Genomic DNA, 26,289 nt, shown 5'->3' with positions numbered 1-26,289 from the left:
GTAATATCATTGTGTATCGTCTTCCTCGCAGAGTTTCAGTCTCAGCCACAAGTAACTCGACTGTCGTCTTCCGGTAGTGATGCTTCTTTCTGCAATCTCATCTCAGACCCTTTTCTCACCGAACCCTAAGTTACTCTTTTGCAATTGTATTCCAAACCCTAGACCTTCTAATTCGTCTCTTAAGCTACCCAATGCGTCTTCCTCCTCGTCGTCGCCTCCTTCTATATACACCCTTCCCACACGCAATCTCCGTTACGTGAACCACACTTTATCCGATGGAGCATCAGATTCCGCAGGCGGCGGCGGCAGCGGAGGAGAAACCACCATGGTGGCGTCTGCCTCGGCCATCGCTTCCGCGATTCGTGGAGCTTCAACGACTCCTGTGGAGTTCACACAGTTGATTGAGAAAGACCATCTCAAGACGAAGATCATCTTGCCAAGCCCCGATTTCCAGCGTCTTTGCCTCGAGCAATTGGATCTGTTTCGTCGAATCGTGGATCCAAACGCAATCCTCTCGGTGCGTCTCTGTTCTTCTTTATCCAAATGAAAAGTGTTTTCAAATTGATTTGGGGTTTTGTTAATTTTTGGTTTCAGATATATGTGAGACCAGCTGGTAGCTACGTGATGGATCGATTGGAGCTGCGTCGTGTCACTTGTTACCCAAGTGTTAATGCCGGAGACGTTGTGATCTTAGTCGGAAACTTTGGCATACCCGCCGGTCTTCGAGCGGCTGAAGCGTCACTCTCCAGTCAACAAGTATGTCACTGACTTTTGTGTGTTCTTCTTCCTCCTCTGCAAATAGCTTAAAAAGTAGTTTTTTTTTTCGTTGTTGACGTAATATGATGATGATGATAGGTAGAAGTTGTGAATAAACATAGAGCTGCAGTGTTTCCAATGGTGAAACACCCATTTGTTGTTGGTTTCTTGGTTGCTGAGTTACCATTAGAAGCTGAGGAGGAGGAGGGGAAGGAGGAGGAGGAGGAGGAAAGATCGTGTGGTTTAAAGCATTTTCCTTCACCTGAGGAAGCTTATGCTTTGCCTGGTTCAGCTGATGCAAAGCCACCAAAAGTTAAGGTTCCGTCTGTTAAGGTGTTCACTGCAGAGCAGAGGTCTTATGCCATTAATATTTCACGGACTCTCGCTATGGCATATGTCATGGATCAGGTTGTTCCTATATCCTGTCTCTTCCTTTGGGCTTATGCTGTTGCTTGTCCGTCTTTGTTGTGCATTGCGTGTGTTTGGCTTATCTTTAATACTTACTATTTTTTTCTTTCTATGGGTATGTTTAGAAAACAATGCTGCTTCAACAGTCATCTTGGCAAAACAATGTGAGGATGAGTAAGCTAGTGGAGCAGGTACGAGCCACACACTTGTTATCTTAACACACATTGATCTTACGTTAACGTTTCCTTTAGTTTTATAGTTTGTTATTTTTTTCTTGCTCTTTCGCAGATCCGTGGTCCTCTCTCTACCATCAGGACTTTAAGTAAAATGCTTTCAACTCATACGAAGAGAAATCAGGTCCTTGCACTAACATTTGGCTGGGAAGTGTTGTTCTCCCTGAGTCTTGCAATTATCGGACTGACTTGGGTTTTTTTCACCTTGTAGATTTCACATGATATTGTCGAAGACTTAATAGTTCAAGGCGAACAAATAAGAGACACCCTTCAAGAACTTCAGGATGCAGTTCACTTGACAAAGGTTCCACCTTCTCTTACTTTGTCTCTTTCAGTACTTAGAAGAGTCATGAATCATTTGTCAGTTGTTTTCGTAAATCTGTCTTAGATGGGTTAAGCATGAGATTCCTCCTTACAAACCGCACGCCAGTTCATTTTTTGTAAGTGTATTCCTAAGCATTTCAATTTCAGGCTAATATAGTCCGCCACAACGAAGAAGCCCTGAAGAAGATAAACAAAACACATAATGAAACAAGGAGATCAAAGTATTCCGGTAACTATGAACATAAGGATCCCATTGATGGGTCACAAGTCCCGAGTCCACGCCTTTCCCTGGGTTCTGGATCAGATGATTCAGAAGTGCCTATGCCACCTATGGCCCTTGCACCCCTAAAAACACACAGCATAAGGTATAAGCTCCCTGAGCCATTAACTTAACGAACTTGTTACGAAAACTTGAACCAATGCACTGGTAGGGCTTATCTCTTTCATTTATGTCAGGAAGACCATGCGACATTTCTAATGTGCTTATAGATATGGTCGAGACTGTGAGACCACTTGCCCTTACTCAGCAAAGAGTGGTGGAGCTAGGTGAAAACTCAGCTTCCCTACAAGTCGCTGTTGAAGAACCGGCTTTGAGGCAGGCTCTGAGCAACCTCATCGAAGGTGCACTGTTGCGCACTCATGTTGGAGGAAAAGTCGAAATTTTGTCGACCAGAGCTCCTGCCGGTGGTAGTCTGGTTGTAATTGATGATGATGGTCCTGACATGCGCTATATGGTATAAACAAGACCAAACTCATCTTCTGCTGCTCTTTGATTCCTGCTTTTATGTCTTGAGGCTTTATCAGTTTAACCTCAAACCGTATAGGTTCTTAACATAGAAGTTTAACCATCAATGCAGACGCAAATGCATTCGCTAACACCATTTGGAGCAGAACTCCTGTCGGAAAACATGGTTGAAGACAATATGACATGGAACTTTGTGGCTGGTTTAACCGTAGCCCGAGAGATCCTGGAGAGTTACGGATGCGTGATCAGGGTTATATCACCTCGTAGCTCCGATGCAGCCTTAGGAGCTGGTGGTACTCGTTTAGAGCTATGGATCCCTCCCTTCACCGCAACAGTATCTGAAGGCAATGAAGCATAAATTTCATTTGCTTCTCTTTGTCTTGTTAAATATCTTAGCCTCGAGTATTTTGCTTTGCCTTATGTTTGGTGAAGCCAATGTATAGTCTATTTTTTGGGTTTGATTTGTTGATCAATGTGTAATAATAATAACTTATTATGTACATAACCCGAAAGAGTCTTTGTCTACTTAGGTTAAAGACTTAGTAACGTAAATATATAGCTCTATTCTTGTGACAGTATTATATATGTAAAGACTTTGTAACGTAGACTTGAACAAAATTGTTTATTACACATTACCAGAAACAACATTTCAATTCTTTTTTGTTTCTGTTTTTTCTTCACATAAAAGTCTTTACTTCATGGAAGTTAGTTTCAAATATTGAAAAGTTCGACATACAGTTGTGGAGTTCTTTTCCATAAATGCTTAGCCTAACTCTTTAGCCCCTAAACTATTACAATTTGAACTCAAAAAAGAATATCTTTTAATCACTGTTTTCTCTATGATGTATGTTACCGTAGAATTTTTATAAATTAATATTCGATAAATTAATAATTATTAAAATTAATAAACTTTTCTAGTCCTGAATGATAAAAATTCATTAAATTCGATAAAATAATAAAATAATAATTTTTTGAAATTCCTATGTAAAAACATGGTCCCAACATAAACATAAATTAATAATTATAGAAATTTATGTATATATAGGTAAGATATAATATACGAAAATATGATTAATGTGTTGTTTGTTTTTATTTAAGTTTAAAATTTTATTGAAAATCATTTTCTTTACTTATTTACATCAATAACTTTTAATGTTATTTTTTTTTTTCAAAATTTGTGAAATAATTTAGATGTGATAATCGATTTTCTTATGCGTAACTGTTTTGAAATATATTATGATATTGTCTTCAATTTTAGCACCAACATTATATTTTATAAATTTGTACTATTGAACATTTATATTCTTACATAGATAATTCAATCCACAACGAACAAATATAAATAAATAAATAAGTAATCTATTTCAATTGTTATGATTAGTAATCATAATGAGACTATTTATTTCTTGGGAACATCAATTTTCTCAAACTGGGACTATTTATTTTGGAGACTTCCCAATGTAATAAAAACTATACAATTCTCATAGATTACATGGTATATCTGGAAAGCACATAATGAGAAAGTGTACTCAGATAGGGATATAGACCCACAGATAACTTTAAAGATTGCGGAAGCAGAAACGACTCTATGGGAGGAGGCCCATAGAACGGACCAGGACCCAGCATCCACTGGAAATGGTATGTTAACGACATTGGCTAATCCCACAGGATATGACAGATGGTGGTGTTATATTGATGGTTCTTGGAAAGATACGGATACAAAAAACGGGACTAGGATGGTACTATTTTCATGAAGAGAATACGGAAAGAGTTATGGGTGCTCAGAATGTAAGACGCAGTCTTACACTATTGCATGCGGAAACAAAAGCTCTAATTTGGGCTATGCATTGTATGCTTGCAAACGAGAGGACGCCAGTAGCTTTTGCGACAGAATTTTCAGAGTTGGTGAAGATAGTGTTTACATTTGAAGAATGACCTGCTTTTGCTCTACACTTGGAGGAAATTGGGAATGTGAATGACAAATTTGATTTCTTCCAGCTATCACATATTTCCCGCGAAAAGAACTCGAAGGTGGACAATCTTGCAAAAAGTGCTCGTGGCTACCCGCAAGACGTGATCTATGTAAACTCGGTACCATCGATTTGGCTTGTCGAACCGCTATAGATGCTTAGGTTGTTGAAAAAAAAAATTAGTAATCATAACTTTAAATTTGTGCATATAATTTTATAAACATTTGAGTTTAAATTCTTAAATATAATATTATTTGAAAGAAAATTTTAAAATAAGATAGATGAAAAATAATTTTCTCTACAAATTAATATCTCGATAAATTAATAAAATATCATGATTTCGACATTATTAATTTATAAAAATTTTATTGTATTATATTATTTACTTAACCGCATTTTATGGAAAAGCAAATGAAGGAAACTTGGGGGACCTCTTTATTAAAGAAAGTGGACTCCTCAGTTTGGTTACTTTGGTACGAAATTTAATTTTACACTTTCCTTATTACATAGTTAGGCAACCGTATATTTGCATATATACATTAGTCAAACCTCATTAATTTTAGCAATGTTGACCAAAAAATATAAATTCATCAATTTTATAACCCGTAAGATACATTATAGCAATGTCATACATTCGACGCTCTATTTATACAAAGTTGTGCACAAAAGTAAATACAAAAAGTGTTTATTTGGTTTACGTGTTCATACACATTTCTTTAAAGGTTAGAAACTACTTCACTTACTATTATCAGTATCTTGCGTTTTTGTTGCTTTCTTCTAGAGCACCATCTTGGATTCTTCATTCTTGTCTTGCAAAATGGTAAAATTCTTGCGTGATTTTCGGAAAGATCTCACTAATTGTGCTTTCCTAAATAATTTGCAACAAAATTGACACTATTCAAAATTTGTAAAAATTGTTTGTTTTTTCATTGATATGATTTCTCTCATTCACATGTCCAAATTATGAAAACATTAATTTATATTGGCACCATTAGATGTTTGCACAGTACGGATATGCGTGTAGTGTCGGTCCTTTATGAATCGTATTTGTCGTTGCTGCTTACTTTTACGCGCATTTGAGTCAAAAGCCAATTAAATCGTGACACTTCTTCGAAAACGCTGTCGTTTTTCAGGTTTTCGATTTTTTTCAATTTCACCATTTCTTTTCCTTAATTTTGAGCTTATTGAAGCTCTTCGTTTCTTCGGTTTTCTTTCTCCCTGCACCTAAATATACGCCAGAAAATTCCTTGTGGTCACCAAACCAAAACCTACGACGCCTGCTTTGAAATTTTCCTTAAACAACAAGGGTCGATAAGGGTTTCAAGAAATTTCACTCCTTTGATTCGAAAAACGCGTTTCGATTTTTCCTCTCACGTTTTTGGCGTTTTCTGGGTTTGTCTCTTGACGAGAGGCGATCACGGGGTTTTACACCTCTTCGTTGTTTTGTGTGCGTCTTTGGGGAAAAGAAGGAATTTTAGGGTTTGTTTTTCTTCGTGTTGAAGAAGCGATTTTCTCGTGCTTCACTGGTTCTCGGGATCTGTGCCTTTTTTATTTGATTAACCCAGGTTCGCATCGATTTTTATGTGATGACAGAAAACGAAAATCATTGTATTCTTGTTTGTTTCAATCGTAATCGGATAAATTTTTGAGAATTTTAGTGTAACAGGTTTTCGGGTAATTGTCATCTCGGTACCATTTGTTTCTCTTGATGTTGAAACACGTATCTTTAGTAATTAGTCTTAATGGCTGCTTGGGATTGATTTCAACATTTTACTGCTAGTGTTGGTTTAATCAAAGGTGATTTTTATACAGAGGAAATTGAGCTGTCTTAGTCCTTGGTTTGAATTGTTTATTTTCCTGTCTTGCAATCTAAGCAAACTGTTCTGTTTCTGTATAAGACGACTTTGTAGTTCCATGTTCTGTGATTGAAGCGCATGAACTCTTGCTTGTTGATAGCATTTTGCTTGCAATTGTGATCGTAGGAGTGGAATGATCTCTAATGGAAGTAAACGTGTGTGTTTTTTGACTTTTTTTTAGATTTGTATTCCTCATACTAGTTGTCTTGGTCAATAGTTTGGTATTAAAGCTTTATTTTTTGTTCCTCTCATGGTTGGTTTAGATGCACTATATTGTATTCATCTGTAGGTTTTACGATAATGACTCACCTTTTTGACAAAGAATTTTAAAAAGTGTGGTGGATGACTTTTCCATTTTAAAAAGGCAAATCCTTGTCTGTCTTGCCATGTGTGTGTCTTCTTCGTAAACCTCATTTCTGCTGCTCTAGATCACGACTCACGGTCTTAACCATTGCAGGTTCCTGGCTTCTTCACTGTCAGGAGAGGCCTTTGAGTTTTGGAGTAGTGAGTGGCTCCTGCACTGCATGCTGCACGTTTTCGCTGTGAAACTACAGTCAGAAGCTTAGAGAAGAGATGGGAATCTTTTCACGCAGGTCAAGATCTCGTCTCGATAAATTATTTTCATAATTCTTTGAAGGTTACTGACTAATTTGGTTTGTGCTCTTTAGAGGTGAAGAGAACCTTAATTGAATTTGTGTTTTTGTTATTTCAGTTCCATTAGTAGGAAATCAAAAGATGGAATGAAGATCATTGCAACTGCATTTTTCGGAGTAACTTTCGGCTTTCTGGTCGGAATATCTTTTCCATCCTTATCGATCACTAAGGTTGTGGAACCAACCTTTTATCTTTATGTTCTGTGTTTTAGTAGATTTTGCCCTTGTTTAATCCTAGGTAGATTTTGTTCTCATATTCCAGGTGAGTCTCCCAACAAAATTTCTTCTTTCAACCGATCTCTCGTATATAGAGGAAAAGGGTTCAGCAATTTCAACTCCAGAAAGTCATAAAGCTTGGTCATCATCAAAGAGTAACGATAGCAGCTCATCGGATCCAATCGACAAATCAAAGGCATGCTTCCACTCCTTTATTTATAACTTTGCAATGTTTTAGAATTTTACAGTATCATTTATACCATTTTGGTCTACACCTATCCATTCATACTCCGATATGAATCCTTATAGAGGAAAGACAAAACTTAAAGGTCTACCCAGTGATATAAAAGATATGTTTGAGGATTCTTACGTCTGATTAGGTTTGGATATCAAAACAGGGGATACGTGTTTATGGATCAGTTGAGATTGAAATTAGCAGATAATGTCGTTTTAGATAGTTTAGTCATCTAGATTTGACCTTGCCAAACATTATGGAAGCTATGCATGCAAAGAACATCTCTCTGTTGACCTTTTCTTCTTGTGTTTTTAAGATTATTGGATACACGTTTTCCCATCCATGTTTTCATGTTTCATTTCTGAGTTTGCTGCAGATCTGGGTTCCTTCAAATCCTCGTGGTGCTGAAAGATTGCCACCGGGTATAGTTGCTGCTGAATCAGACTTCTATTTGCGCAGATTATGGGGTTTACCTCATGAGGTGTGTGCTCAATAAATTTTTATCATGAACCTATTCTTTTTGACTGAGATGCACTCTTGCTATTCCAACATAAAAAGCCTGATAAGAGAGTTTTTTTTTTTTTGTTTTGCCTTTTTGCTTCTTCAGGATTTGACAAGCCAGCCAAGATACCTCGTGACGTTTACTGTGGGTATTAATCAGAAAGAAAATATCGATGCTTGTGTCAAGAAGGTTAGTTCATTACCTTTGTTTGATGTTTTGCCTTTCAATATCACGTCATATATGATTTATGTTCTTCTCAACAGTTTTCAGGGAACTTCACTATTCTCCTTTTTCATTATGACGGCCGGGTAACTGAGTGGGATGAGTTTGAATGGTCGAAGAATGCTATACACATTAGCGTGCGAAAGCAGACGAAATGGTATAACCTCTTTTTCATTCATTATGTTAGAGAATATTCCGGTGACGTCTATGACTATTGACGCTCTCGACACCTGGACATATGTTAGGTGGTATGCGAAGAGGTTTCTGCACCCTGATATTGTTGCACGATATGATTATATATTCATCTGGGATGAAGACCTTGGGGTCGAGCATTTTAATGCAGAAGAGTAAGTGTTTGTTATAAGCCTCCACATGGGTTCTTTCTCTTTAACTTTTTTTTCATTTGAAAATGTATAGTTTCCTTCTATTTCGTTTAATCTGTAGTGATCATCTTGATTATATTTTGTCCAGGTACATAAAGCTGGTGAAGAAGCATGGCCTGGAGATTTCCCAACCTGGCTTGGAACCAAACAAGGGGTTGACATGGCAGATGACAAAGAGAAGAGGAGATCTTGAAGTCCACAAGTATGATGGACAAAAATCTCTCAGATTCTGGCCATGTTTGGTTTTATGCATAATGATCTTTACAAATTTCCGGGTTTTGAATCTTTATCAGGATAACAGAAGAAAAACCTGGATGGTGCTCAGATCCTCATCTCCCTCCATGTGCTGCGTATGTAGAAACCTCTTTATCTTCCTGTTATGAGTTGACTTTTCCTATAATAGGGACTAATAAGTTTACAACTTTTGTCTAATCGACATATCCAGATTCGTCGAGATCATGGCTCCTGTATTCTCAAGAGATGCCTGGCGATGCGTGTGGCACATGATCCAGGTCCTTTGCTTCACCACCTGTTTGTTCATTCTTTATTCATATTCCTTCCCCTTCCTTAAATCTCTCTTCTTGTCTGTCTTACTTATTTGTCTTACCTAAACTGTCCACAGAATGATTTGGTTCACGGTTGGGGCCTTGACTTTGCACTCAGAAGATGTGTGGAGGTAAGAAGGGAACACTTGCAGTTCGTTGTTCCTCACGAAACTGGCAGAGTTAATTGGCTTTTTAGTTAAATCGTTTCTTATATGACAAAACTGCATGTATTTTACATCAAAATGCAGCCTGCACATGAGAAGATAGGAGTAGTAGATTCTCAGTGGATCGTTCATCAAACTGTCCCTTCCCTTGGCAGCCAAGTAAACCCCATCAACTATCTCTACATCTCATTTCTCTTCTTGCTCTTACATCAAATCTGATTCTCATTAACTTTCTGTAGGGTGAGGCAACGGACGGGAAAGCGCCATGGCAAGGGGTAAGAAACCTTTTTTAGCTCACTCTCGTGTTGATAATTGTGTGTTGTGAGCAAGACGCATAACTTTTGCACCAGCGACTTCAATGTTGTATTTTCTGTGTGTGGGTTTTGTAGGTGAGGGACAGATGCAAAAAGGAATGGACCATGTTCCAGAGTAGAATGGCTTCTGCGGAGAAGGATTATTTCAAATCCTTACAAGTTGAAGGCTCCTCCAATTCAACAGCAACCACCATTTAATAGGATTTAATAGGAGAGTTGTCAATTAGCCAGACCGAGACGCTGACAGATTCAGTTTACAATAGTGTCTTGCATTTACATATAGAGTCTGTATAGGTTAATGAAGTAGTGGATACCCATCTCTTCTTAACTCACAACAGAACCTTCCAACGAATAAAGAAAAAGATGTGTGTATCCCAATCTTGATCCCATTAGAGCACTTCTGCATTTAGTAGCATGTGCTATATAAAATGTCAAGATTGTGGGCTTTGATCAATCTACAAGTAAGTAAATTCTGTATTGAGGAAAATGAGCATTGTTTTAAGATGGCGTGTTGAATTTCTTGATACAGTCACAATCATGGGTCGGTCTCTGGTTTAAAATCGACAATTAAAAGGCCATAGGATTTGACAACATTGAGAAACTCTATCTTTCTCAGTTTAAGCTCTAAGATTCTCAAATTCTACTCTGGTATGGAGTAATTATATTTAGATTCCCACATGATAACACAGGTTTTGTTAAGAACCAAAATAAAGTAGATGTATATGGTAATTAAGACGTAATCACATATTACAATCTACATATAGTACTAGAGATTTTATATTCTATCGGAAGGGAACAATAAGTTAGGAGGAAATTTAGATGGTGGTAATCATATCCAGTTGCTGAATTTCATGTGCTCCAGATTGATGAAATTCTCTGCTTCTTTGTCAACAATCAACATCTTCATCTTTTGATATCCTCTTCACCTTCCTCAGATGATGTGAAATTCCCTCATCACGTTACTCAAACTCAAGTCTTCCTAGCTAGTCCATAAACTTGTTTCGGTTTCTCAGCCATCGAGTTCATGTGATAGTGATGGTGATGGTGATGATGAGTTTTATGCTAAGCAAAGTTTTATGCTAAGCAATCATATTTTATTTTGCTCTCTTTCTGTTTCTCGAGATACATTTGAAATCACCAGAACCATATACAGTAGAAGCATCTTTTAGAGTATAAGCATCTTTTAGGGTAAAAGTTTAACGATTATACCTTCTTTTTTTCCTTTGTGCCCTCTTTGGAATTATTCCAGGTTTGGCCAATATTCTTGGACCATTAAATATATATAGATCACGCATATGTCTACTGTTGTATAAATGGTTTAATATTTAACAATAGCAAAGGATTGATACACGTGAGTGGCTTCAACAAGAAGGAATAATATACATACAACTTAACATAGAAATTTTGAAGAGGTGGGCCAATGGGATTAGAGGACAGTTGCTACTTGCTATGCTCATGGACAAACAAAGAGCGGTAAACAAGAGTTACTGTTGGTTATTCGAGGCATTAGATGCCTTTAATAGTTGATTAAATGGCGTGTCTTGACCGCAACTTTAGTAAAGAACAGAGGAAAGAACATGCGGCTTATGTACAATCTAATCACTTCAATCGTGATGGTAGAATCGAATCTAATGATTGCAATGTTCAAAGAGTCTCTTTTAACATGTATCATGGAAGTTCTTGAGTCGGTCTTCGGTTCATCGGATTTATGAAACTTTACGTCAATGATTCAATATTCCCCTATTGGTTGAGATGATGTTATAGTGTTTTAATGTGATAAGGATGTGGATATGCGAATAAAAATCTCATAAGACCTAAAGACGCACAGACCTTTAAGTTAGCTTTTGATCTTTTGTGGTATGTTGTATCCAAAAGTCTTTGTGGGCTTTGTTTGGGACCACCTTTTATGAAGTGGTCCTCCCGACATGCAACGGTTGACTAGTTTGGATTGAAAGTGAGAGACACATCAAAATGGGAAAGGTGTAATTAAGCGGCTTAAGTACCAGCCATTAGCTCCGTGGAAGTCGCTAAAGATGGGATAATGATAAGGATGAGACTGTACAAATAACTCACATCGGATAGGAGAGAATAAATCAAAGTCTTATAAGACCTAGTGACACACAAACCCTTCAGCTACCGTTTGTGGTATGCTTTACCAAATGGTTCTTGTGGAGTGGGTTGAGGTCAAGATTCTAATACAATGCCATCAACTATAATTATGAATTCACTAAGGTTTTGTTACACCATAGAGTTACTTATAAGTTATAATCCAAATTATGGATGTCAAAATTATCAGAATCTTCGTAGGGACATGTTTTGGCAACACAAAAAAAAAACTTACGATTCTTTAGAGGATTATGTATCATTTTCATTACCATCATCATTTTGAACGTTTGCATGAAATCTCAAAATGTAGATATTTAAAATAAAATAAAAAAGTCTAGTTATTTTTTGTGTAATCAATCTCTCCATGTGGATTAAGTACTTTATACTTTCATCAAATTTATATAACAAAAGCAGCAAACAACAACACTCCTTAGTAAAGTCATAAGGTCATTATACAAGCAAGAACACATTTTGGGTATAAGTCCCATGCATGTTTGGTTTCGATACGATACTGAAACATGTTCAACACACGCATACATTTATTTTTGGCATACGTAATCATTACTTTCTTATTTGAGCCGGCAGAGTATTTGGGTGCAGTCAGAGTCCCTTACTTCCCCACCCGGCCTTCTGGTGGCCACCGCTGCTGTTGCTCATCCTCCATTGCTCCGAAGCCTTCATCACTACAGCATGGCCACCACCACTACCGTGGTCGGGGTTCATGTACACACTATGGGGTGAAACCTGCGGAACCATAAGCCTGTCGTGGTGCTTAACCTTCATCCCGTGCGTGTCATGGGATTGCATCCCGTGCTTGCCATGGGATTGCATCCCATGCACGCCATATTGTTGCATCCCATGCGCACCGTGGCCACCATGGTGCTGCATCTCGTGGCCACCGTGGTGCTGTTGCATCCCATGCACACTGTGGCCACCGTGGTATGCATCTTCTTGCCATCCATTACCCATCTTTCCCTGGAAAAATGACCATGAACCAAAATTCTAATAGCAAGAACCATACAAAAATTATAAAACTGTTGGATAGAATGGAAGATTGGTGCATTTACACATGACTTTTGATTTTAAAACTATTTATGAAAATGTTATTCTTTTGAATGTGATTTTTTTTTCTCGTCACATGTTTGAATTTGGTTGCTAGCGCAATGACATATTAAGCTACATATCCTAGTCAGATAGTATATAAACCAGCTTCCATAATTTTAACTAACGACATTTTAGCATCAAGTTTCAGGATTTCTAATATAGTTTTCAAGGCACCTTAGAAGAATATGAATAGCATAACATGATTAGTAAGGTCACGAGACCAAAAGAGAGAGAGAGAGAGAGAGAGAGCTTACGTTGTGGTGAGGCTGAGCCATCGGAGGTGGGGGCATGAAGTTCATATGAGGTGGCTGTTGGTGGTGCTTGTTGCCATGGTGCGGCAACACAGTAGTGTGGTGGCTTTGACTGCTCTCAAAGAACTCCTCCACGTCTGACTCTTCTTCATCACAGACAGGCATGTGAGCCATTGGTGGACGGCCGTGGTTGGCCGGAAGCCTCATGTGACGGTTGTAGCGGGCTTGACGGTCAAAGTAGCCTTCTTCTGACTCCTCATGAGCCACAAACTCCTTGCGCTCCTCGAAGCCGTAGCCGCCGCTGCGTCTGTGGTCATTGTGGCCGTACCCGTGTCCAAACCCTCCGGTAAGGCTATCAAGCATTTTTTCTTTGTATATATATACTTGTGTTGATTAGTTTTCTTTGGAATGGATAAGTGATTAAAATCTTTCTGATGTTTCTATATATATATATATATGCATTGTACTGTTAGAGCGTTGATTTAAAATGGTGTTTCATATGATGATTCCACTTGGCATTTACTCGTAATATCATGATACGATCTGAATCTTATTCTCTTTTCTACCACCACCACCACCTACCGAAAGTTGAGTAGACCTACTTGTTCTGATTCCGTTCTTTTTCTTTAATTGATTAGTCCAACTCATTTGGGAAATTCGAATTTCAAATAAACCTTTTCATTATTGCCATAGTGTTTTGGTATTATACGCATGTTATCTAACTCTCATATTAAGAGGTGCAAAATCACCCCAACACAAACATTTAGACGTATGCATTTTCTCAGTAGATTGTGGCAGCAATACCCGTTGTGTATCTATTGGGTTAAAATATGCATGTTCGAGTAATTAATCAAAGCATGTAGTTGTAATATGTATTAAGTCTATCAAAAGTCGTAGTTATTATATGTGCTCATTGATGCTGGATTGAGAGAGGAGGTCCTATAATTAAATGTTAAGGCTTGGAAGCTCATCAATAGTAACGTGTTATAAATTAAAACATATATTTATGTATATATTTATATGTCCATTTACAATTGCCTTTTCACCCATATAAATTTGATGGACACATGCGCCATTAAATAATATTTTATTGAGATACTAATTAAAAATAACATAAAACATAAAAGAAAATGAAAATTTAAGATAGAAAACAGAAATAAAAAGTTATTTGGGTTGCACAAAAAAAGAAGAAGACTGTTTATGTTTAGTTCGGAATCCGTAAACATAATGTATTGAGAAGACATGCTCTTCGGTATTGGTTATCTGGTAGATCCTTTTGACCATGTTGTTTTGCTGGTACGTTGTGTTTCAGTGCATCATAGCTTATATATCTTTGTTTTGCTGGTATGTTGTGATTCATTGCATCATAGCTTATATATCTTGCTGCATGGAAAATCCTACGGCTCACATCCCAACTTGATATCATATTCTTGATCGTTTCTTCTCCACGGTCGATGCAGTTCCCACCAAACTGGTCACATTTTACATGTCGAGATTGGACCAACGCTGGAAATAAAGTCGTCGAGATGATTACAACGGTGATCAAGATTTTCATACAGTTCTTCATCGAGAATCGAGAGGATTTAAAATGGAGAGTGATTGATTCGATTACCGATTAGGACTTTGGAGGTTTGTAATATATATAACAATCGGTTTATCTACATATATATATAGAGGTTCATTTTTTATAGGTTCATTGTTCTATGGAAACGTATTCAAATCTTATTCCATGGTTCTTCGAATATTTATTAATATTGATTTTTTCTTTTTGAGTAAAAATCTGGTCTTCTTACACTGACTATAGCAATATTATCTTGATTACCTGTATTTGCCTTTATCGACGGGATAAGTGTTGAAAAGGAGTCAATTCACATAATTTAACTGGTCAAAAACCTAATGATGTTTTCTATATTTGCATATACATTGATGGTTCAACAAAACTAAGGGGAATGTATTTAACAAAACTGAGGAGATGTAATGTAACATTAACTCGTAATTATTTGAAGAGATTTCATAGTTGGAAGAAAATTAACAAATTTGTTGGTAAATTGACAAGACTTTTTATTAGGTCAGAGAGTGTTTTTGTGTGACATATGAAATTATTGCAATGTTAATGTTTTTAAGGTACAAACACACGCTAATATATAACGAAAGTTATTATGCTAACTCCAAATTAAAAAAGACGTTTATTAAATCAGAGAAAATGAAAAATAATTAAAACTAAAAGAAGAATTCTCAGTAATTTATGTGAATTTTTTGAACGAATATTAGTTAAATAGTTCTAAGAAATAATAAGTCCAGCTCACTAAGGAAATTCGAATTCCAACAGACCTTGTCATTATTGCAATCGTATTTTGGTTTTATACACATGTTATCTCTCATATCTATTGTGTATCTATTGGGTTAATCATGCTCGAGTAATTGTAATATGTATTAAGTCTATCAAAAGTTAATATAGTTCTAAGAAAATAAATAAAATTCATTTTGCAAATTCCAATTTGTCAAACAGTTATTCATTTTTTTCAAACCCTTGGAGAGTGCTGAAGTCATTTTTAAAGTGTGTTTTTAGACATTCTTGACAAATTTTCTTATGTCATAATGTCACCCAAATCGTAATTACTCTACGAAGAGAACTATACATTTATGGATTTGCAGATTTTTTTTTTTTTTTTTTTCCAACGAAAAGCTAAGTAAAGCATACTTTTATATTTTTATATCCCAAAATCCGTTGTTTCACTTATGGATTCCATCCCAAAAAGAAAAAAAAAAATTTATTAGTCGATGAATCAAAAATTTTAACCCTCAAGAATTTGATTATGTTATTAAGTCCTTCTGTTTGATACATTAGAAAGAAAAAAAAGTCAGGTTACGTAAACGTTTTGGGAGCAATATAAGGACTAAGATGTAGGAAAAAATGACTAACGTGGACCAACAGAGGGAGGGCTGCTAAAGAGTCCCTTCACTTAATTATATATATTAGATTGGATATTAGACTTGGTAGTTTCAATTGTAAATATTACGAAAACACGTTTATAATTCTCAATAATTCATAACGCGTTTGTCTCAATAGTCAATACACGGGAAATATCCTTATTTTATTTACAATTTGGCTTTTATATCAGCTTCGTAGAAACACGTTAATCTTTAAACACGTTAATCTGTTTCTTGGAACATCTGATATTTTTGCATTTCATTACTCTTTACTCTTTACACGTTAACTTGAAACTTCTCATTACTCTTTTTTGCATTTCTCATGGCTTCTCCTTCTTCTTTTGCATCTCGCAATTACAGATTCAACGTCTTCCCAAGCTTCCGTGGGGAGGACGTACGTAAATCATTTCTTGGCCACTTGCGCAAACAGTTTAACTACAATGGGATAACGATGTTCGATGATAAAGGGATTGAGAGAAGTGATACCATCTCTCCTTCACTCATACAAGCGATAAGACAATCGAGGATCTCGATTGTAATTCTCTCAAAAAACTATGCTTCTTCAAGCTGGTGTTTGAATGAATTGGTGGAGATATTGGAGTGCAAGAAAGCTATGGGACTGATAGTGATGACCATCTTCTATGGAGTGGATCCGTCCCATGTAAGAAAACAGACCGGCCATTTTGGGAGCGCTTTCAATGAAACGTGTTTACGTAAGACCGATGAGGAAAGGCGTAAATGGAGCCGAGCTTTGACTGATGTGAGCAACATACTCGGAGAAGACTTCCTAAACTGGTTTGTCTCTAATTAATCCAAGTTATTTCACTCTTAGGTTTTTTAATGTAATCACAAGAAGAAGAAGAAGAAGAAGAAGAAGAAGACAAAAAAAACAACAAAACATAGTGTTTTACAACTAATGAGACAAGAATAAAGTCTAGATGATTAAACGCAATGTTTTGGTTGAATGAATACTAGAAATACATTTCTGATGGTAGCAATGGTTTTTCATTTTTTTTTTTTTCATTTGTTTAGGGACAGTGAAGCAAACATGATCGAAAAGATTGCAGGAGATGTTTCACGCAAACTAAATGCTTCACCGTCAAAGGATTTTGAAGACATGGTGGGTCTTTCAGCTCATTTGAATAAAATGAAATATTTGTTAAGTTTAGATAATGAAGATGGAGCTATGATAGTAGGAGTCTGTGGCCCTGCAGGTATTGGTAAGACTACTATTGCCAGAGCTTTACATAGCCAACTCTCTAGCAGTTTTCAGCTTAGTTGTTTTATTGAGAATCTTAGGGGAAGCTATAGTAGTGGTCTTGACGACTATGGATTGAAGCTATGTCTACAAGAGCAACTTCTTTCTAAGATTTTGAACCAAAATGGTATTAAGATAAGCCATTTAGGCGCGCTAGAAGAAAGGCTACACGATCAAAAAGTGCTTATCATTCTTGATGATGTGAATGATCTAAAGCAATTAGAGGCTTTAGCTAGTGAAACTAGGTGGTTTGGTTCTGGAAGTAGGATTATCGTGACTACAGAGGATCAAGAGCTTTTGCAGCAACATGGTATCGACAATACATACCATGTGGGTTTTCCATCTAAAGAAGAAGCTCTTGGGATCTTATGTAGATATGCTTTTAAGCAAAGCTCTCCTCATCATGGTTTTAAAGAGCTTGCATTAAGAGTAACAAAGCTTTGTGGTAACCTTCCCTTGGGTCTACGTGTGGTGGGTTCATCTTTACGCGGGAAGAAGGAAAGGGAATGGGAAGAAGTATCACGCAGGCTAGAAACTATTCTTGATCAACGAGATATCGAGGAAGTACTAAGAGTCGGATACGAGAGTTTACATGAGTATGATAAATCTCTATTTCTCCACATTGCAGTCTTCTTCAACTATAAAGATGCCAATCTTGTGATTGCCATGCTTGCTGACAATAACATGGATATCAAACATGGATTGAAAATCCTAGTAAATAAATCTCTCATTTATATTACTACCAGAGGGGAAATAGTGATGCACAATTTACTACAACAAGTGGGTAGACAGGCCATTCATAGACAAGAACCTTGGAAACGTCAAGTCTTAATTGATGCTCATGAGATTTGTGATGTTCTTGAAAATGATACAGTAAGCGCTTTTTTTCTTAATATTATTTTGCTACTTACATTTGAAGAAAAGAGAAGTCACTTGGTGAAGATAAGCAAGCTTTACCTATTATTGTGCTAACAATCTCTTAATTTGATTTAGGGTACTAGAGCTGTGTCTGGCATTTCATTTGATACATCAGGAATCAACGAAGTGATTATAAGCGATAGAGCTCTTAGAAGAATGCGTCATCTTCGATTCCTTTGTGTTTACAAGACAAGATATGATGGTAATGATAGTGTGCACATACCTGAGAAGATGGAGTTTCCACCTCATCTAAGGTTACTTCACTGGGAAGAATACCCGAGAAAGAGTCTTCCTCTAAGATTTTCCCCGGAAAATCTTGTGGAACTTTGCATGCCACGTAGCCAGCTTGAGAATCTATGGGAAGGAACTCAGGTTAGTTATCATAGTTCTTGTCTTGTCTTGATGGCAAACAAAAAAAAAGACAACTAGTATCTAATGTTAAACATAGTCATATTACCTACTTTCTCTCATGTTGTTCTGATGTTTTATCCTCTGTTGTTACATTTAGCCGCTTACAAATCTCAAGAAGATGGATTTATCATGGTCCGAGAAACTCAAAGAACTCCCAAATCTTTCAAATGCTACAAGTCTGAAGAGATTGCAGCTGAGTAATTGCATGAGTTTGGTAGAGCTTCCATCATCTATTGGTAATCTTCATAAACTACAGGACTTAGTGATGAATTCCTGCGTTAAGCTAGAAGTTATTCCAACTCACATTAACTTGGCATCTCTTGAGAGAATCTACATGATTGGATGCTCACGGTTGAGAAATTTTCCGGATATTTCTACAAACATTTGCCAACTCCTTCTTTCACAGACAGCAATAGAAGAAGTGCCTGCATCAATCAGGTCATGGTCTCGTCTTTCGTTTGTTGATATAAGAGGTAGCGGAAATCTTAAGACCATAACACATTTCCCTGAAAGCCTATGGTCACTAGACCTAAGCTATACCGATATTGAGAAGATTCCAGGTTGCATCAAAGGTATTCATCAACTACAAAGCCTTGAAGTAACCGGTTGCAAGAAACTTGCATTTTTGCCAGAGCTTCCTTGTTCACTAAGGCTTCTAATGGCAGAAGACTGTGAATCAATGGAGAGAGTAACTTCTCCTCTAAACACTCCAAATGCGAAACTCAGTTTCACTAACTGCTTTATGGAGAATCACGGAGAGTAATTATCCAAAGATCGTTTCTTTACGAGTTTGCTTGTTTACCAGGAAAACAAGTGCCTTCAGAGTTCAATCACCGAACCAAAGGTGATTCCTTGACCATTCTACAGGATAAAGATTGTCTTTTTTCTTCCGTGTCTTCCAAGTTTAAGGTTTGTGTCGTGATTTCGCCAAAAAAGCACCAAGAGACAAGAGAAAACAGAGAACTTCGGCTAAAGTATGGTATCATAGGCAAAAGCGGATACAGATATCCTATCTTCATTGTACATCCTCGTGAAGCCCCAGGAATTCGAACGGAACATCTGTGTATATTTCATTGTGACTTTCCCGAAGAAGATGAATTCTCTGAAGTGGACAGCAAGATACTGTTTGAATTCAGCAGCCGATACTGCGAGATTATAGAATGTGGTGTACAAATCTTGACCAAGGAAGTGAAGGGAAGGAGTAACGGAAGCAATGAGTATGGACTAGACCATGTTTCTGAAGATAAAGATGACTGGAGCTACGAGTTTGAACCACAAGAGGTCTTTGAAGACTCTGACAACAGTGATTGCTCAAATGGACTGATTCGTGACTCAAAATCAGACAAGGCAACCGATGAAGAAGAAGAAGAAGAAGAAGACAATGTCCAAGGCAAAGAGCATACACGTTGTTGGAGCTTTCTATTCATCTGCTTTGATCTCTCCCATATCGTGAGGAATATTGGAAGCTTTTGTTGGGGAACAAGATGACTGAATCCAGAACGGAGGAGTTGTTCATCACAACATATGTGTTTGGCTCTTGAGATTTTAAAATTTTGGAAAGTAACGCAAGATATATATAACTCTTTCAGGTCAGGATCTTATTAGGATATTCATCATGTTAGGCATTTAAAGGAAGATTTAATAGATCCATCATCTCAAATTTGTTCCATGTCTTTGTAAGAATCTCTAATTGATCTCATTGTGTAACTTTGTATTGTTCATTGGCTTGCTCGTCGTGCAAAGAATATACTATAACGTGGACTATACCATACTAGGCCCTGGCCTAGTAAATATTTGTGCCGAACAACAAAACGTGTATATTAGACAAATCCGCAAAAGAGATAACACTAAAACGTATAAATTAAATTGTATATGTACACGAAAGTGACCAATAAAATTGCCAAGAACTTCTTTCAAATATAACTCTCCAAAGAATCAAGAATCAAGAATCATGAGTTAGTCGTAGTAGCATATAGTCACAAGAACCATATCATTCCTCGTTTCTCAAGCAGTTCCCTGGAAGAAGAAACTTATACTTGTCAGCATTCTCCAGAAGATACGCCGGAAGATGAACCGCCGAGTAAGAATACGGAATCAGACCCATTTTCCTGATTATGTCTTTAAACGTGTACTCCTCCGGGATCATGTCAAACAAATCCTCTCCGCCACATATCACTCTCTGAACCCTCTTGGGATTCAAGTAATTAGCAAACCTCACTCTATCGTAATGGCTATAAGCTTTCATCTTGAAAACAAACTCCCTAATCCTCCTGAAACAGAAGCTACAATGCCATCCTGAATCAGCCAAGATCACATCCGATTGAGAGAGGAGGTCCTATAATTAATGTTAAGGCCTGGATCTCATCAAGAGTAACTTGTTATGAATTAAAACATACTAGTGAATTTTCGCGTGCTTTACGCAGACTGATTTTTTATTTGATTATTTAAAAATTTATAGTAGTTTGGATTCATTTGTTTTTTATTTTCTATTGTTGAGTATATTTATTTGTTAGATTTTCTTACATTTTAATGTTTGAAGACATGATAGTGAAACTAGTGTAAAAGATAATAGATAAAAACTTATTAGTATCCAAATAATTTAGTTTAAATAGTTTTGAGATCTATTGATCATTGTTCGATGTATTTTAAACATAATTTTTTAAAGTACCGTACAAACTTATTCGATTTTATTACTGTTCTATATATTTTAGACATAGTTTTTTAAACTATTGTATGAACTTATTCGAAGAAAAAAGAAAAGGTTAAACAATTTAGAAGGGTGTGAGAGAATTAGAAAGAAGTCGTACATGTTTATACTAAAATATTAGAAGTCAAAAACCCTAATATAGACATCACAAATACCGTCATTCCATTAGATTATTTATTGATTTTTATTTTTTGTTATATCTTTACTAAATTCTGGTCTTATAAAATTTTAAATACGGTTTGATTGACAATGAAATGAAACATTAAACCACAAAAATTTAGAGTAGTTTTAAGTTATTTTAACCAATAAAAAATAAGATGTAACTAAAAATGGTGTTAAAAAGTCTTTTTCAGTTGAAATTTATTTTGGAGATGACACGTAAGCAAAACACTGTGGAGCCGACACGTAAGCAAATCACTATACAAATAAGCGACATTCCATTAGTTAGAAATGATTTTCTTTTTTTTAACGACATTCCATTAGTTAGATATATAGATTCTTTTTTTTTTTTACTTTTTGTTAGATTTTTTTAATTCAATTTTATAAAATTTTAAAAATAGTTTGATTTGACAGCGAAATTAAGTATTAAACCATACTAATTTAAAGCGGTTTGTTTTAAGTTATTTTTAACACATCATCACATAAGAATCAATAAACAAATGACATGTAAAAATTAATTGGGGTAAAAATGTTTTTTGCAATCCAAACTCATTCTGCCGATGATAAATAAGCGAAAGACTGTGAAACTCGTTGTGAAGGTGACATGTAAGCAAATCTCTATATTATTATTTAAGTATACATTTAAAAAAATAACTTTTATTTTGTAAAATATTACATGATATGCCATTACAAATAACAAAGAATAATTAAAATAGTTTAGTATATAGTTGTCTTTCAAATCTATTGAAAAAAATATGGAAAGTCTTTGTTTCTCATTTAATAGAGTATATTTATCATTTAATTTCTGTATTCAAAAATATAGTAGTTTTTATATTTTGTGTCAAATGATATCATAAAATATATTTAATTAAAAACGTGAAAATAAAAAATTTCACAATTAAATAATATAAAAATTAAGACTAAAAGTTATGATATAAAAAAATGGTAAAATATTTTTTACTATAATTTGTTATATTTATTTGATTATACACAAAAACAAATTAGTTACTTTTACCAAAAATTTGACATGAGAACATTGATTTTTAATTAAAAAAGTTTATGGTGAAGTCAGAGTTATTAAACGGTGCATATTATAATTAGTTTTATATTTTAATTCAGTACAAACATGTTAAGTAAACAGGTTAATACGATATGAACGGATTATGATTCTAATTTTTTAATATCCACTAAAAGAAATCTCGCAATTCAAAATATTAGTTTTGTAAAAGGTGGTATATTTAATTAACTAAATATTATAATTATCTTTTAAAACTAAATATAGTTTGTTGTATTTTAATTAATTTTATATCAAACCTAAGTTTTAAGAATATTATATTTATTTACATATATAGTTAAAGAAGATAAAACTGTTTTTTTTATAGTTTGTGGACAAATTATTAAACTCAGTTTTTAAGCAATGCAAATTAGATTTAATGATTATAATATTATAATATTATATGTATTAGTTTCAATAATATATTAGTCTAATGCCAACGGGTTAAATTAACAGATTATTTTGCTTTACCTGTATATCAAATAATTTTATATATGGATTAACTCAATTTTTACAATTCAAATAAAAAATAAAAAATGATTCTATATACAGATCAACTCATTTTAAAAAATTTACAAAATAACTGTTTTTGAAAAATAATTTTTTATACAAAATAATTTTTTTTGCAAAATTATTTAACGTAATTGAAAGTCATAAAAATATCTCTGCGCTACAGCGGGTTAATCCCTAGTCACTACATAAATAAGTATAGAGATATTTATGTATATATGCATCTCCATGAATGTACAATTGCCTTTTCACCCATATAAATTTGATGGACACATGCGCCTTTAAATAATAATGAAAAATTTTCATTTTATTGAGACACTAATCAAAGATAACATAAAACACAACAGAAAAGAAAAATTAAGATAGAAAACAGAAAGAAAGAGTTGTTTGTGTTGCACAAAAAAAGAAGAGGACTGTTTATGTTTAGTTTGGAATCCGTAAACATAATGTATTGAGAAGACATGCTCTTCGGTATTGGTTATCTGGTAGATCCTTTTGACCATGTTGTTTTGCTGGTACGTTGTGCTTCAGTGCATCATAGCTTATATATCTTTGTTTTGCTGGTATGTTGTGATTTATTGCATCATAGCTTATATATCTTGCTGCTTGGAGAATCCTACGCCTCACGTCCCAACTTGATATCATATTCTTGATCGTTTCTTCTCCACCGTCGATGCAGTTCCCACCAAACCGGTCACATTTTACATGTCGAGATTCCAACGCCGGAAACAAAGCCGTCGAGATGATTACGACGGTGATCAAGATCTTCATACAGTTCTTCATCGAGAGTTGAGAGGATTTGAAATGGAAAGTGATTGATTCGATTACCGATTAGGGCCTTGGGGTTTGTAATTTAACAATCGGTTTATCTACATATTTATAGAGGTTCATTTTTTGTAGGTTCATTGTTCTATGAAAACGTATTCAAATCTTATTCCATTGTTCTTCGAATATTTATTAATATTGATTTTTTTTCTTTTTGAGTAAAAATCTGGTCTTCTTACACTGACAATAGCAATATAATCTTGATTACATGTACTTGCTTTTATCGACAGGATAAGTGTTGAAACTTGAAAATGAGTCAATTCATATAATTTAACTGGTCAAAAACTTAATGATGCTTTCTATATGTGCATATACATTGATGGTTCAACAAAACTAAGGGGAATGTATTTAACAAAACTGAGGGGATGTAATGTAACATTAACTCGTAATTATTTGGAGAGATTTTATAATTGGAAGAGAATTAACAAATTTTGTTGATAAATTGACAAGACTTTTTATTAGGTCGGAGGATGTTTTTGTGTGACATATGAAATTATTGCAATGATAATGTTTTTAAGGTATCAACACAAGCTAATATATAACGAAAGTTATTTTGCTAACTCTAAATTAAAAAGATGTTTATTAAATCAGAGTAAATAAAAAATAATTAAAATGAAAAAAAGAATTTCCAGTAATTTATGTGAACTTTTTAAACGAATATTAGTTGGTTCAAAATGGAATAGTTCTATGGATTGGCAAAAAAATAATATGTTTAATTGATGAAGAAGTTTTGAGCAACATTAAGTGTGCTTTCAATTGAAACTTCTTAGGTGGTGTTACCACTAAAATATTTTTCGCTCAGTCAATATTTCTCATGTTAGGAGTTCTGGCTCTTGTTCAGTGCTTTATATGTATAAATATCTCTTTCAGAGAATCCACACCTGATGGTATCAGAAGACATCTCTGTTAGGAATGAGATACTCTATTCCATATTTAGATTATACTGTGGATATTTGATTAAGGGGAATCCCATAGATCTAGGCATATCTCGTTAATTTAGGGATACCCATTAAACTCTGTAAACCTCGAACGCTATATGTAGTGATGTAAATCATTGTTCATACTCAAGGAATGATATTCACTTACATGGTATCAGAGCTTCACATCTGATCCGACCTCCTTCATCTCCTTTTTCTCCTCTTTTTCTTCTTTTCTCTTCCTCTGTTTTACTCTCATTTTCTTGTTCTTTATGGCTGCTGCAAACAATGCCCATGAATGATGCTTATGTGTGACAAACATCAAACATCACATCCCGTTAACCTTAGATCTCAAAGACCACAACTACGACGCCTGGAGAGAGTTATTCCAAACTCACTGTATGACCTTTGATGTCTCTGGCCACATCGACGGCACCCTTCTCCCCACCGGCAACACCGACACGGCGTGGCACAAACGCGAAGGTCTTGTTAAACTCTGGATTTACGGCACCCTTGCACAGCCTCTGTTTCGCTCCTCTTTCAAGACCGGTGGAACAGCTCGTGACATCTGGCTACGAGTGGAAAATCAATTCCGCAATAATAAAGAAGCTCGTGCGATACAGCTCGACAACGAGCTACGAACCATGGAGATTGGAGACATGACAATTCGCGAATATTGTCAGAAGATGAAATCTCTCGCCGATCTGCTCACCAACGTCGACGCCGAGGTCAATGAACGAACCTTGGTGATGTATCTCCTCAATGGCTTGAACGACAAGTTTGATAACATAATCAATGTTATCAAACACAAAGACCCGTTCCCATCCTTCGAGACTGCTCAGTCGATGCTCCAACTGGAAGAGACTCGCGTCAAGAAGGTGCCTCGCTCATCGGCCACTCACAACGACAACGCCTCCTCGTCCACGGCACTCATCGCTGCTGCTCCACCTCATCACCTGTCTGATTCGAATCGCTCACGTTCCGGAAACGGCAACAAAGGCAACCGTCGTTTTAACAACAACCGTAGCCGAGGTGGTCGCGGCAACTACAACAACAACGGCTTCAACAATCGCCCGCCTTGGGGACCTCAATGGGGATCTCAGCCGTACTGGCCATCTCCTCCACCGTACTGGCATCAGTATCCATCATGGACTCAGCCGCCACAAGGTCGTTTCCCTCAGACCACTCCACCACAGCAGCACCAAGCAAACTTTGTGGAGTTCCAACAGCCCATCCAATCCTATGTCACCGAGTCGCTAAACGACCCCTCTGCCTCCGACTGGTTCATGGACACCGGTGCCACTGCACATCTCACACCACACGCAGGTATCCTCAACTCTAATCTTAATCATAATACCGGTCAATCTGTCATTGTTGGTAATGGTTCCTCCATCCCTATCACCTCCTCTGGCCACACCACCATTCCTTCCAAAACCAACCCTCTCTTACTCAAAAATGTCCTTGTTGCACCAAATATTGTTAAAAACCTTATTTCCGTTCGCCAATTTACAAAAGATAATTGGTGTTCTGTTGACTTTGACCCGTTTGGTTTTACTATGAAGGATCTTCCAAGTCGGAAAGTCCTGCTCCGATGTGAAAGCTTCAGTGATCT

At 36.0% G+C, this 26,289-nt stretch overlaps 3 protein-coding genes and 1 pseudogene across 6 annotated transcripts; 3 read left to right on the top strand and 1 right to left on the bottom strand.

Moving 5' to 3' along the window:
- Positions 1-32: 32 nt before the first annotated feature.
- On the top strand, positions 33-3,100 carry LOC18008348 (chloroplast sensor kinase, chloroplastic). Of its 2 annotated transcripts, none has more exons than XR_002898241.1 (9): positions 33-517; positions 595-756; positions 856-1,164; positions 1,290-1,355; positions 1,453-1,521; positions 1,609-1,701; positions 1,869-2,086; positions 2,178-2,455; positions 2,579-3,100. XR_002898241.1 is itself a non-coding variant. In XM_006391151.2 (9 exons), the coding sequence occupies exons 1-9, from the start codon at positions 80-82 to the stop codon at positions 2,822-2,824; spliced, it is 1,875 nt and encodes a 624-aa protein (XP_006391213.1). In that variant the 5' UTR covers positions 33-79; the 3' UTR covers positions 2,825-3,100. The 2 variants fall into 2 exon arrangements, 1 of the variants encoding a protein (XP_006391213.1); XM_006391151.2 differs by having other exon boundaries at positions 2,182-2,455.
- A 2,529-nt stretch (positions 3,101-5,629) lies between these two features.
- LOC18008309 lies at positions 5,630-10,036 on the top strand. Of its 3 annotated transcripts, none has more exons than XM_006391150.2 (15): positions 5,630-6,001; positions 6,750-6,885; positions 7,005-7,116; positions 7,208-7,357; positions 7,773-7,877; positions 8,004-8,087; positions 8,162-8,277; positions 8,366-8,467; positions 8,592-8,705; positions 8,797-8,853; positions 8,949-9,015; positions 9,126-9,179; positions 9,297-9,371; positions 9,452-9,487; positions 9,602-10,036. In XM_006391150.2, exons 2-15 carry the CDS (start codon positions 6,866-6,868, stop codon positions 9,722-9,724), a joined length of 1,215 nt encoding a protein of 404 aa, XP_006391212.1. In that variant the 5' UTR covers positions 5,630-6,001; positions 6,750-6,865; the 3' UTR covers positions 9,725-10,036. The 3 variants fall into 3 exon arrangements, with proteins under 3 accessions (XP_006391212.1, XP_024007392.1, XP_024007391.1); XM_024151624.1 differs by lacking the exon at positions 5,630-6,001 and adding an exon at positions 6,088-6,110; XM_024151623.1 differs by lacking the exon at positions 5,630-6,001 and adding an exon at positions 6,124-6,233.
- A 1,963-nt stretch (positions 10,037-11,999) lies between these two features.
- On the bottom strand, positions 12,000-13,442 carry LOC18008256 (histidine-rich glycoprotein). Its single transcript, XM_006391148.2, has 2 exons — positions 12,991-13,442; positions 12,000-12,607 (listed from the first exon to the last, which is right to left on the bottom strand). Exons 1-2 carry the CDS (start codon positions 13,348-13,350, stop codon positions 12,233-12,235), a joined length of 735 nt encoding a protein of 244 aa, XP_006391210.1. The 5' UTR covers positions 13,351-13,442; the 3' UTR covers positions 12,000-12,232.
- A 2,788-nt stretch (positions 13,443-16,230) lies between these two features.
- On the top strand, positions 16,231-20,154 carry LOC18007852 (annotated as a pseudogene).
- The last annotated feature ends 6,135 nt before the right edge of the window (positions 20,155-26,289 follow it).

This window comes from Eutrema salsugineum, unplaced genomic scaffold (genome assembly GCF_000478725.1).
Source record: "Eutrema salsugineum unplaced genomic scaffold, Eutsalg1_0 scaffold_9, whole genome shotgun sequence".
In the NCBI taxonomy this organism is placed as follows: domain Eukaryota; kingdom Viridiplantae; phylum Streptophyta; class Magnoliopsida; order Brassicales; family Brassicaceae; genus Eutrema; species Eutrema salsugineum.
Note: the sequence above shows the minus strand (reverse complement) of the source record. Positions and strands in the feature narration are given on the sequence as shown.